At 47.6% G+C, this 13,471-nt stretch overlaps 1 protein-coding gene across 1 annotated transcript in view; it reads right to left on the bottom strand.

Moving 5' to 3' along the window:
• The window catches only part of BMP6 (bone morphogenetic protein 6), a 144,049-nt gene that overhangs the window by 5,915 nt on the left and 124,663 nt on the right, over positions 1-13,471 (bottom strand). The window contains exons 3-4 of the mRNA XM_036869058.1: positions 4,135-4,283; positions 3,429-3,626 (exon numbers count right to left, since the gene is read on the bottom strand). Coding sequence (XP_036724953.1) covers positions 3,429-3,626; positions 4,135-4,283 — 347 coding nt within the window. The remainder of the gene's footprint in view (positions 1-3,428; positions 3,627-4,134; positions 4,284-13,471) is intronic.

Genomic DNA, 13,471 nt, shown 5'->3' with positions numbered 1-13,471 from the left:
AAAGTGGCAGAAAATGTTTCAAAACTATTCATCTGCCAAAACAAAGAGCAATTCTCAGTCACGGTGTTGGCAGCCAGCTGGTGGACATGGCAGAAAACCTCAGACTCACCAGCTGAATTGAAATCACATTCACTACCCCACACCCCAAAGATGTCTTGGAAAATGAGTTACAACAGAATCTAGAATCACCACATGGAACCATCCCTCAAGGCCATTTGTCACAACCCTTGTAATGGGTCGGTCAGGTGGTGTCAGTCCCCCAGGAGACAAAATCATGGACGCTGAGAGAAAGATACTATGAAAGAGGGTGAATGGCAGCAGGTAGAATGAGACCACCCAGTGAGCTCGGGGAGCCGTGGATGGGGTGCCACAGGAGCAGTGGGCTGCCTGGTAGCCTGGAGGCTGAAAAGAATGGCCAGAGGCACTAGAATCCCCAGTGGGCTGCACAGCATGGCTTGGACCAGGACCAGCAAAACACGTGTCAAACGATGAACGATATGGTCCAGACAATATCCAAGCCCACTGGAGAAGTGCGACACGGCCAACATCCAACATCCACTCGGAGCAGACAGTGACAGAGAAGCCAGGGTAGGTCAAACCCATCCAGGGAGACTTCGGTCCAAACCCACTGCTTGGTGCATGTGTTTGGGAAGTCCAGCTTGAAGGCCAAGGACAGGTGTGAGAGAAGATTTTGGTGGGCAGGGCGGCAGGGGAAGAGGAGGACGGACTCCTGGCCTTTCCCTCGTTGGGGACGGGTCCCGCCGTCTCCGGCATCGGCAGCTCAGTTCCAAAAATAGCCACATGTTTCCCTGCCATGTTTCACCCTGATGACAGGCAACTGGATGAAAGATGCTAACTTCTTTACCCAGAGGCAGGACGGTCGCTGGTGCGCTGCTGCTGGTGTTTGTTTCAGTGGAGAAGCATGAATTCCCTGGGAGCAGCACACTGTGCAAGACGGGGGTCAGCAGAGGCCAAGCCATCTCTTCCTTCAACCTCCCGGAAGATTTACAAGGGGCAAGTCCCGCCTGGAGTCACACCCGAGACCACAGCTTTTTGTCTCGGCAGCATCTACCTGGTTCACGAAGACGCAGCAACATCTGGCCCCACCGTAGCCCAGAAAGAAAGCGCAAACCGATGGCCCATTCCCCTGGAGAGCAGGCCATCTTTCTGGAAATACCTTCTCCAAGAGCAATCCCCTCTGCACCTCCATTCCCATTAATGGCAAGACTAAGGAAGGAGGAAAGGGCCAAACCGATAAAGCATTTCAGTGAGCCTAACCTGGGCCACTTCTTGGACCAGCTTGAGAGTCTTTGAAGATAGTGGGAGGGAAGGAGGACCCTCCGTAGTAATACTTTCTTGGGGGGTCTGGGCCTTTAAACAGGTGAGACCAGGCCCATTTGTTATGAACTCTTTGCCTCAGTGCTGCTGAAAGGAACAAAGCATGTTTGAAAGTACGGGGCTGGGGGGTGGGAAGACCAAGAAAAAGCAGATATACTTGCCTCTTCTTACAAGTTAGACCACGCTTTACTATTCATATTTAATTTAAACTCATCAAACTGAAAACAAAATGCTGAAAGGGACTTGGAAGAGAAGAATTCAGTGATACCACGAAAACCCAAATCAGAGGTGACATGTTTTCTCGATTAAAAAAGAAATTTGTGTGTGTACTGGTGGGGGAGGGGATGTGGAGTAAATCAAGTGAGATTTTCATTTTAAAAAGCAATCAGCACCTCAAGAGCCGCCTTCAGGCCTGAGGTCCCAGTACCAAACTGGCCACAGTCAATGAATGGATGCCCCTGGCCGGCTGCACCGCCGGGCCCCGAGGACAGCACTGCGATGATTACTGTTCCGCAGGCTTCCCGCCAAGCGAATAAAGGCAAGCAATCATTTCTTCTTCTTCTTTAAACCCCAACCCTGACTGTTTCTAGCGGTAAACACAGGAACACCCATGCTGGGCGAAGCTTCCAAGAAACACCAGGAGGAAAAGCGGCAAAATGTCACATCACACCGGGTGGTACAAGTTCCACAGCCAGGTTACTGGTAACAGAAACCGCGGAGTCAGAGCCCAAAATGAAGGCACTGTTTCCCAAAGGAAAACAGGGTGCTTCGGAAAGTTCCAAGAACTCTTGCCGGCCATAGAAGACGACAAGATGACAACAGTCACCTGGAAAAATTAATGCATCTTCCATAAGTATTTCACAGCCCTTCAGAGGAGCCTAACATACACCCTGAGACCTTCCCATGCTTGGAGGCACCTCTGAGCCAGAGCAATGCTTCTCGTTTAATTCCAGCAAAGCCACCGAGGATCAATCATCCCCACTTAACAGCTGGGTAAACTGACGCTGAAGTGGATTAGGTTTGTCCAAAGTCACAGAGTAGTAATGAGGGAAGCAAGGTCTCCAATTGCAAATCCTACAGCAAATCTTCAACTTCGTGCTTGGATTTCTGGGCTATTTAAAGGGAAAGGAAACCCAGAACTTGAAAGCACCAACTTTAGAGTAAGATGCACCTTGGTTTGAATTCAATACTGACTAGCTCTGTGAGCTGGGTGTCAGGAGGGAACGCCTGCTACCCGCCCCCCACCCTGCGTTCTGACGAGCGGACTTCCGTGTCTCTTCCCCAGAAGGCACGGCGTGGGAGGGAGCATTTCGGAAAGATCTCTGACTTGACACTCGGGCAGTGGGAGCTGTTTCCTCTCTCCTGCCCTTTGACCCTGCCTGTTCAGGGCAGGAGGGGTCTGACTCCATCCCGTACCTCCAGGGGGTGAGCACCTGGGCCCAGCCTGGCTGTCTGAAGCTACCACGAGAGAGATGCTCTCTTTCTGAAGCCGAGGTTGCCTTCCTGACCACCACCTCAAGACAGGCTTTCTGAGGATGCCACCAACAGACGAAGCTAGAAAAAGAGAGATTCCTAATATCATCTGAGCCCACGGATCTAACCACGTCTAAAGGTAGAACCCTGAACTTGCCAGTCAAATGCACCAGTGAAATCCATCAGAGAGGCTGTTGGACCTGACTGGCCATATCACTGCCAGCCGAGAGCACCGACAAACGCCAGCCCGCCTTGCACGAAAGTACCAAGTTTGTACATCACCGTTTCCCCGGCGTAACGCAACTAGGAGAAAAGCTAGGCGCTCTAAAGATCGTCACGGGCGTGGAAAGAGGTGGAGAGACCTGACCAAACAAAAAGACGCTCTTCTGCGAAAACAGACTCTGAGGCTGTCTGCAGCCTGAGACAACCTCGGGGTAACGAGCGCGCCCCTCTGACGGCCTAGGGACCGTCTAGGTCATCAGGGGCTGACCAGGACCTGCGGCCTCCGCGCGGGTCCGCAGAAGCCGCGCGGCGTCTGAAACCCTTGGCGGGTCCTGTGTCCTCACGGACGCCCCAGAGCCCACAGGGTCCCCCAAAGACAGGGTCGCCCAACCCACCTGAGGCGCTGGAGGCCCGCGACACGTCCTGGGCCGGGGCGGAGCGGCTGCGGCCCTGCTGTCGCCGGCGGCCGGCGGCCGAGCGGGCGCTGCGCACGCGGACCTCGCTGGCCTTGAAGAAGGCCACCATGAAGGGCTGCTTGTCGTAGGGGCCGTCCCTGCCCACCAGGCCGGCGGCTCGGGGGTTGATGTCGAGCCCTGGAAGGCAAACCAAAGCAGGAGGGTGGCGGGACCCCCAGCTCCCCCCGTGCCGCGGCTCTCGTCCCTGCCTCCCGTTCATCCTGCCTCGTGATCACGTGCCTCCGCCCGGCGAGGCAGCGTCACAGGCAGCCGGTGCCTGGTGCGGGGACCCGGCGGCGCGAGGACCCGGCGGCGCGGGGACCCGGAGGCGCGGGAGGGGCGCCCACTGACCCACTCAGTGTCGGCACTCGGACCCGCTCCCGCGTTCCTCTCCCTCTCAGCGCGCCCCAGCCTCTGCCTGGGCGCTGCCCTCCGTGGGCACTCTCGGACCCCGGACCATCTCCCCGTCTCCAGGTCCCTGCCAGGGGGCTTGGGGGGAAGGCCTTGCTCGTCCACAGTGGCTCTGAGGGGCAGGAAGCCAAGCCATCCTGGAGCACGGGGCCCCCCCCGGAAACCACGGCTCTGCCGCGCCTGCCACGAAGGAAGCGAAGGCCGACGACCCTCGGCCCGAGCTCGGCCAACTCACCGTCCCGCGTGACCACACTCAGCTGCAGCCCCATGTTGTGCTGCGGGGTCAGGACCCACAGGTTGCTGGTGGCTGTGATGTCAAATTCCAGCCAGCCTTCTTCCGAGGCCCACACGGCGCGGGTGTCCAACAGAAACAGGTCAGAGTCTCTGAAAGAGGGAAAAGGTGGCAGGATGAAGGGCGCAGGGCCCCCAGCTCATGCCCACTCCGTCCTGCCCGGTGTCAGGCGACAGGACACACCCGCGACACAGTCTGCTGGGGTGCCACACACACAGCAGCTGCCTGCTGACATGGGGGGCCCCTCGGTGTCACCAAAAGCCTCACTACAGCTGCTCAGGCCACATCTTTTTTAGAATTAAGGTAAATTCAAAATAAATAAACAGTCCTATTGTTGCATGCTTTGCAGCTAATGAACTCTAAAAAGAGAGGCAGGGGAGGGGGCAGTGAGGAAAAGGGTTAAGAAAATATTAAAATCAGGATCAATAAAGGTGAGCATTTACTAAGTTGTACTTTGTTCATTTTTTTAAAAGCTCAGAACCCGACAATCCTCACATGTTAGTTCCTGTGAAAGGAGAAGCCAGGATTCACATCCTATTTCTAAGTAATCATCAGTTCTTTTCTTTTAATTAAGGCCTCCACGTGGCCTACGGTGAGAGCCGCATCGTTCCCCATGTGGACGGTGAGTTTTAAGTCTGTCCCGGCCCCGCTGTGAGCCACGCTGGGGCCCTTTGAGGCAAACTCACCGAGCCCGTTCCTTCCACTGGGCTCCACAGGGACTACTTTTACTTTTTTTTTTTTTTTTAACAGTTTCCAACTGATATAACTCTCGTGTGGGAAGATGGGCTGAGGGACCCACATGCCATGACAAGGCAGCGTGAAGGATGCTTGGTGAAGGTCACCTTGGTGTGTCACAAGGACACAGTCTGAGTTGACATCCCAGGGACACTGGCACGAAATGGCCTGGAATTCCCATGACAGGGAAGGGAGAGGTTTTAGCCATGGAAAGAGTCAAATCCCCTGGTGCTGGAAATACTTTGCTGCAAGAGCTTACAGGACAGAAGAATTACTAGAATTCAATACTAAATTTAAGATGACCATCGCAATACTAACAGCGTACATTTATTTATTTATTTTATAAATTTATTTATTTATGTATTTATTTTTGGCTGCATTGGATCTTCGTTGCTACGTGTGGGCTTTCTCTAGTTGGCGGCGAGCGGGGGCTACTCTTCGTTGTGGAGTGCAGCCTTCTCATTGCGGTAGCTTCTCTTGTTGCTGAACACGGGCTCTAGGCGTGCGGACTTCAGTAGTTGTGGCTCACGGGCTCAGTAGTTGTGGCACGTGGGCTCTAGAGCACAAGCTCAGTAGTTGTGGTGCACGTGCTTAGTTGCTCTGCGGCATGTGGGATCTTCCAGGACCAGGGCTCGAACCTGTGTCCCCTGCATTGGCAGGCGGATTCTTAACCACTGCGCCACCAGGGAAGTCCTAACAGTATACATTTAAATCGATCATAAAGCGCTTGCATCTACTTTGCTTCAACCATCCTGAAAACTAGGTAGAATATCATTATCCCCATTTTACAGCTGGGGAAACTGAGACTCAGGTGTGAGTTTATGGACACATGACCAGTAAGTGCAAGAACAATCTGGTGAAAAGAAAGTAAGTGGATTCAGAGTTTTCCACAATGACTTTCTGCCTTTTGAGATTATTATGAAAGACAACCTGTGACAAATGAATACAATGTATCTCTAGCCCATCAAATGTTTGGGAGGCCAGTGAAACATCTGAGTTAAAAATGTTAGACTTCTCAGAGGGGAAACAATTTTTCCTGTTTACATGGCTCAGAGTTAGAAGGCAATGCTATTGTCATCTTTTCCAAGTTCCAAGCAGTACGTGTGGCTACACGTCGTTTACTCAGCTGCTGGACAGAGTCTGCAGGGGGCACATCCCCGCTCGCCATCTATAAAGCGCCCCCCCTCCCCACATGTGTCACACCCCCTGCTGAGAAATTAGCCCGCCCCCATCACTGAGGTGACTGTGGGCAGGCAGACAGGGGGTGTTCGTGGAAAACAGCAAGAGGGGATGGCAAGTCCAAAGCTTTGAAGTGAAGATGTAAAAAGACATCAATGCTGTTCTGGAAGGCTGGAGAAGACCTTCATCCAGAAATAACACAGACACCATGAACGGCAATGTGGGAAAAGTCACCCTGGTCCCAAAGGATGCACAAGACATGTTCTTGTCAGAGGGGCGGCTTCTAGAATGAAGACGCGGTGAGAATGTCAGGGCGTGAGGCTGCCCCTGAGGTGAAGGGGGTCCGTGTGGGGTTAGAGCCGAGGGCCACTGGTCACTAAGAGCTTCGATGGGGCAACCGGCACATGTTTTCAGGACTTGTAACAAGGATGCAGAGAAATACAGCCCAAGATAGGAGCGTGGCATAGCTGGTAGAAAGAGCTAGAATGAGCTTTTGTATTTAAAAAGAATTTATGATGAAGGAGTCTGTTAGCAGAGAAAGTGGGGGGTGGGAGAGAAGGCCGTCATCCAAAAATGGGAGAGAGAGGCAGAGAAAAAGGAGAAGAGGAGAAGGGTGTGGCTTAAAGAGGGAAGAGGAAGAATGCATAACCATGACGGGGAAGAAATGAAGTCCACAGGGTGAGTGGGCTTTGGTGGACACGGGAGCCCGAGTTGCTACCCTGACTCTGCTCCGGAGTCACACTGGGGTCCCCAGGCATTGGTGGTGCTTCTGGGCCACCCCTCGCTGACTGTCCAGCGAGGACAACGCCGGTCCTCACGGCTTAGGAGACCCGTGGATCCACACACGCGGGGTCGCAGCTGAGCCTGGAGACGGGAAGAGCTCCGGGGCTCAGGGCACTGAGGGCGAATCAAATTCAGCCACTTAAACCTAGGATGCTCAGGTCCCTTAGAAGGGAAGTGATGGAGAGCATGGGCTTGAAATAGCTGGGCTCAGTGGCAGGAGGAACAGCAAATATTTCCCGTGTGCTTTCACCAAGCAGGCCCTCGAGAAGAGCTCCCACCGCTCCTCGGGAAGCCCGGGGAAGTCAGGTCCTATTACGTGTCTCTTCTAGAGCTGAGGGCATGCAGCCTGGAGAGGGTAAGTGTGTGAAGGCCACACAGGTGTTAAGTGGGGTAACCACAGCTTGAAACCAGAGCTCAGGCTTCAAAAGCAGAGTCAAGAAAAGTATAGGCAGACAAATATCACATGATATCACTTATTTGTTGAATCCTAAAAAATGATACAAATGAACTTATTTACAAATAAGAGACTCACAGACATAGAGAACAATCATGGTTACTAAAGGGGAAAGGGCGGGGAGGGATAAATTGGGAATTGGGGATTAACAGATACATACAACTGGATATAAAATAGATAAACAACAAGGACCTACTGTATAGCACAGGGAACTATATTCACCATCTTGTAATAACCTATCATGGAAAAGAATTTGAAAAAAGTGTGTGTGTGTGTATGTACACACACAGAACTGAATCACTTTGCCATATACCTGAAACTAACAAAATATAGTAAATCAACTCTAGTTCAATCAAAAATTTTTTTCCAAAGTACAGGGCAGAGGTAGTAATTACCCAAACAAGGGCTTAGAATAAAGTCAGAGTTTAAAATCCACTGCACATCAATGCCAATGGCGGCTGGATACGGAAAACACATTCAGATGCTCAGGGCTGACACAGGATGAGAAATCATGAGTGACTTCTCACGTCAGGGTCAGTGTAGGAGGGGGTGAAAGGTCATGCAGGAAGTAAAGGTCGAGATGCCTAACGCCTGCTGCTGGGACTCCAGTGGCTGCCCCGGTCTCACCCTCCTCCTCGTCCCAAGCACAGCGTCCTCTGTCTAGACTGCAAACACCACTGACACTCAGAAAGGGTGAGGAACTTTCAAAAAGTGACAGCTTTCAGGAGGGACCTCACCGGCTCACTGCTTCCAGTAACTCAGGTATTTAAGAGACACTATTTACGGCAAGTCACTAAAATGGGTCTGGTCTGACCCACATCTATTTACTTTTCTTCAATGACACATGACCTTCTCAGTCTACGCAGTCTGTCAAAGTGTTGCCTCAAACAAGACGCTCCTGATTTTGCTACGCAAACAGCAGGGGTTCCCTTCTAAACCCCCCTCCAGTGGCATCGAGGTCTTCTTTAGGCGAGAAGTACAATTTTCAAATAGAATGAAAGTCAAAAATCAATGAAAATTAGACAGTAAGGCAAGGATTTTTACTTCTTTCTTATGTAATGTATTGTATATAGAGGATTACGTCTAAACTTTTACCAACTAAAAAGATAGAAAGAAATGGGATACTTGAAAACAAAGCATTACAAATCAGAGTAAACTGCTACACACACACACACACACACACACACACACACAGAGATTTGAGTAACAAGGGTGAATGAACATTATTATTATATAATCAGCCAAGCTCTCATTGATTTTATGGCACTTGAATTTACCCAATTTGCACCTCTAGGATGAGAATAAAGAGAAAAGTTCATATACCAAAGGCACTTACGCTCTGTAAGGGATATTTCGTCTTCAATAAACCAGTACAAATCACTTTGCTGTCAGGATATTAACACGGCTCTGCCCTTACACGGTGTTTACCATGGGACCGCTCCTACATATGTCAGCTCCTCATGACCACCCGAAGAGGCAAACAAAATACTATTCATACCAGCACAGGTTTACAGAGCAGGAAACTGAGGCACGTGTGGGTTAAGCAACTTGCTCACACTCACTCAGCTGGATCTGAACCCAGGCAGCTTGGCTCTTAACCATCATAGCAGAGGTTCTCAAGGCCAGACTGCATCAGAATCCCCTGGGGACCTTGTTAACACACAGACTGCTAGAGATTCTGAGGCAGGGCCTTGCAAACTTGCACTTGTAACAGATTCCCGGGTGATGCTGGTGCCGCTGGTCTGGGGACCACACTCAGAGGCGCTGTCCTCCAGCACTCTCCCTCTCCAGTATGAGGAGAATGACCTTGGCCTGCTTTTTAGACTTAAGGTTCAAAGCTGTCTGCTCTCCAAATACCTTGCTCCTCTCCTTAAAATCATGCAAAGTCATGTAGGCTTCACAAGTAAGTGTTTGATTGTCTTAGGGATTGGCCTTACCATCAGGGAGTTAGAGTTAGACTAATAATCAGAACCACAGGTTAGATCAAGTCCGAAGCAGCAGTATTATTAGAAGGTTTGCTCCTATGTGTCCAAGACAGGGAGAGAGGGGGAAGGCGGAAGATTACTTTGTACAAGTTCATGGCCACCTAACCTGTCCTCTTTGGCCACGCAGACACAGTAACGTTCCCAGACACCGGGGCAAATACTCCAACACGCCCTAGCGATTGAACACAGATTGAATGAAGGGTCTGCCACCTTTTAAACATGTCATGGGCAAATCTTATATGTTTTAGTTCTTATCACCAACCCCACATCCACGTCCTTGCCCAATATGGGGAATTAAAACAGTAAAAATACTGTTAATTCTGATCTTAAAAGAAATAGCAAAACAAAAATCTTGATCACAACCATGGCCCAACTCCCACAAAGCTGGACGTCCCGGGGGAGATGCTGGCAACCAAAGCAACCTGTTTCTGGGAATGAATAATCCAGAAGGCACAGTTCCAGAAACAAAGACCTATGTTCTTTCTTTTTTTAAATAAATTTACTTATTTTATAAATAATTTATTTATTTTATTTTTGGCTGCGTTGGGTCTTCGTTGCTGCATGAGGGCTTTCTCTAGTTGTGGCGAGCGGGGGCTACTCTTCATTGCAGTGCGCGGGCTTCTCATTGCAGTGGCTTCTCTTGTTACGGAGCTCCGGCTCTAGGTGCACGGGCTTCAGTAGTTGTGGCTCGTGGGCTCTAGAGCGCAGGCTCAGTAGTTGTGGCGCACGGGCTTAGTTACTCCGCGGCATGTGGGATCTTCCCGGACCAGGACTCGAACCCATGTCCCCTGCATTGGCAGGTGGATTCTTAACCACTGCGCCACCAGGGAAGCTCAGGCCTATTTTCTTTTCTCTGCCACATTTACCAAGTGGATAAACAGTTCCAAACAATAGTTCCTCTGGCTCCCCATGCCCTGACATCCCCCTCTCCCCAAACTTAGCATTCTTCTGAGTGTATCCAATTCTGTGTGATAATGTTAAGTCCTCTCTAACCTTCTCAGCTCCCCTGTGTCCTTGCAAAGAACAGAATGTAGACAGGCGGAGGAAGAAGGTTTGGTAGCTTCTTGAATCTTTTTTTTTTTTCTTTAACTTCAGGGAGATGATTCTAAGTCTAAGGAATATGTTCTTGACTAAGAAGATGAAACAAATGGGTTACATAACAGCAGTTCTGGGTCAGTTACATTATCCCCTTTTCAGGGGCAAAGGAACAAATACTGAAAAGCTCAGTGCTTGCCCGGGACCCACGCTGAGTGCGTCAGAGATTATCAAGCCAGCAGTAAGATTGCAGGAGTCCCTGGGGACGGGACCTATGAAAGCCAGATACAGAAAGAGAAACAGGTGTGGCTGGGCACAGTGATAAAAAGGCTTTGATTTTCCTCCACCCAAACGACAATAGGGTTCTCCTATTCCTGGCTTTCTCAAGTTTGCCCTTCTCTTCATAAAAGAAAACGGTCCCAGGTATCTCACTTTCATGTCGGTGGAGATAAGAGTTCACATTACTTCACTTTGGGAGGCAACACCAAACATCCGACAGAATTCATACAGCAATCAGTTTATGAGAATCAGTCTATGATAAATGCTTTTCTAAGAAAACAACTCGCCTAGATCCTGGCTCAACTACCGCGTTCAGATCTGGTTTCCAGAACTATACTGTTTGGTTAATGACTCAAACATCAACATTTGTGGGGATTCATTATAAAGATTTCCAAATAAAAATAATAAAAATATGATACTTCAGAGATAGATGCTTCTGGCTACGATGTATTGAACTAACACTCCTGCTAAGACTAAAAACACAAACCTTTTTGAAGCCATCTTAGAGCAACCGAGAAAGGCAATGGTTGATGAGTCAAGAGAAATGCATTGAGGTGAACCCTGTATTTGCTGTTGATTTTTCATCTCAGGGTATTTGTTAATTCCTAGCATGACGCAAGGATGTCAAACAGAAAGGAGAAGCAGCCAGGAGCTTGGAGCAATATCGCTGGCTGGGGACGCAAACTGGAGCTTCAGGAAGTTATGACTTGAAGGGCTAAGGTCCCAGAGGAAAGAGGCTGTAGAGGAGTGAGCTCATAAAAGTGATCTCATAGAAGTTTGGGTTCACTTCCTCTAGGACCTTGGCTCTTCAAGTCCTGGCGTCCATGAACTCCAATATTTCCATTTGAGATGCTTGCCAAATATTAGACTGTGTTTGCATGCAAGAGGAAGCTGAGAAAACAAGCAGAAAGAAACTGCTTAGAGGATAAAAAGCAAAGCTGAGTTTTTGGCAGTCTCTTAATACTGGGGAGTTAAAAAATTAGAGTTCAGAGGCCACCAAGGAAGGGAACTTCTGGTAAACAACCTAGACCTTCAGCTGAGACCCCTAAAGAGCTAAAACTGTAGGAGAAAAGGAAAACCAGAAACAGAGAAGCCTTAACACATCCGGAAACCCAGCCTCAGTTAAGACAAAAGAACAAGGCGATCTGCCTGTCTGTATTTTTTCTGCCTTCCAGAAGAAAATGAAACCCAGTCTGGAAGGAGATACCAGTATCTAGAACTGATTTCATAAATAATGCCCAGAATTTAATTTTAAAAAATTATCAGGCATGCCAGGAAATAAACCAAATGAGGAAAAATCAAGGGAACAAACAGATAATAGAAATAGACCCACAGGTGATCCAGATAATAAAGTTTTCAGACATGATCTTAGAATCTAGCCTTATATTAAAAGGATAATAAATCACAAGTTGGGCTTGTTCCAGGAATGTGAAGTTGGTTTTACACTTGAAAATCATTTAATGTAGTATATCACATTAACACTATAAAGGAGAAAAATCATATATAGACATCCCTCAGTATCCTTGGGGGACTGGTTCCAGGACCCAAACCTGGATACCAAAAATACCTGGATACCAAAATCCCCATATGCTCAAGTCCCTTACATAAAATCATGTATAGTATTTGCATATAACTTACCCATATCCTCCTGTATATTTTAAATCATCTCTAGATTACTTATAATACCTAACACAATGTAAATGCTATGTATCAATAAACAGTTGCCAGCACACAGCAAATTCAAGTTTTGCTCTTTGGAACTTTCTGGAATTTCTTTTCAAATATTTTGATCCATGGTTGGTTGACTCCACAGATGCAGAACCCATGGATATGAAGGACCAACTATAATCATCCCAAAAAATTCAGAAAAAAGATAAAATCCACATCAATTTCTAATTTTAAAAAACTCATAGCAAACTAAGAATAGAGGACAATTTCCTTAATAAAATAAAGAGTATCTACAAAAACATCTATAGCAAACATTATCCTTAATGGTGCAGTATTAAACATTCCCCCCCTTAGATTAGAAATCTGACAGAAATTTCCAATCTGAAATTAGAAATCTAACAGCAATCTGAATGGAATTCAACATTGCACTGGATATCTAGTGAGCACAATAAAACAAGAAAAAGAGAAGTAAAAATATAATTACAGAGGAAAAAATAAAAATATTTATAGATGACATGATTATATTCATGGAAATTCTAAAATTCTGCAGAGAAAAATTATTAGAATTAATATGTAAATTTGCAAGGTTGCTGGATATAAGGTCAATATAAAAAAATCAATTGTATTTCTATATGTGGGCAAAAAAGAATTAGACACTGAAATTTTTAAAAGCTAATAACACCATTTACAATAGGATAAAAACTTCAATTCCTGGAATAATTCTAATAAAAACATTCAAGACCCCCTAAACTGTAAAGTGTTATTGAGAGTAATTAAAGAAAGCCTAAATAAACATACTCTTGGACTGGAACACTCAATATTAGGGAGAGTCAATTCTTCCCAAATCAAGCTCTAAATTTCATGAAATTCCAAACAGAAGCCCAGCAAGTTTCTTTTGTGGAAATTGAAATGCTGATTTTACAATATATATGAGAATGCAAAGGGCCATCAATAGCCAAGAAAATCTTAAAGAACAAATTTGGAGAACTTAACACACCAGATATTAAGACTTCTTACAAAACTAAAAGAATCAAGAGTTTTTATTGATACAAGAAGAGAAAAATCAATCAATAGAACAGAATAAAGATCTCAGAAACAGACCCAAACACATGTGGTCACCTGATACATGACAAAAATGCCATTGATGTGCCTAGAAAAAAGA

Source organism: Balaenoptera musculus, chromosome 11, assembly GCF_009873245.2.
Source record: "Balaenoptera musculus isolate JJ_BM4_2016_0621 chromosome 11, mBalMus1.pri.v3, whole genome shotgun sequence".
NCBI lineage: Eukaryota > Metazoa > Chordata > Mammalia > Artiodactyla > Balaenopteridae > Balaenoptera > Balaenoptera musculus.
This window is presented reverse-complemented; position numbering and strand designations above follow the sequence as displayed.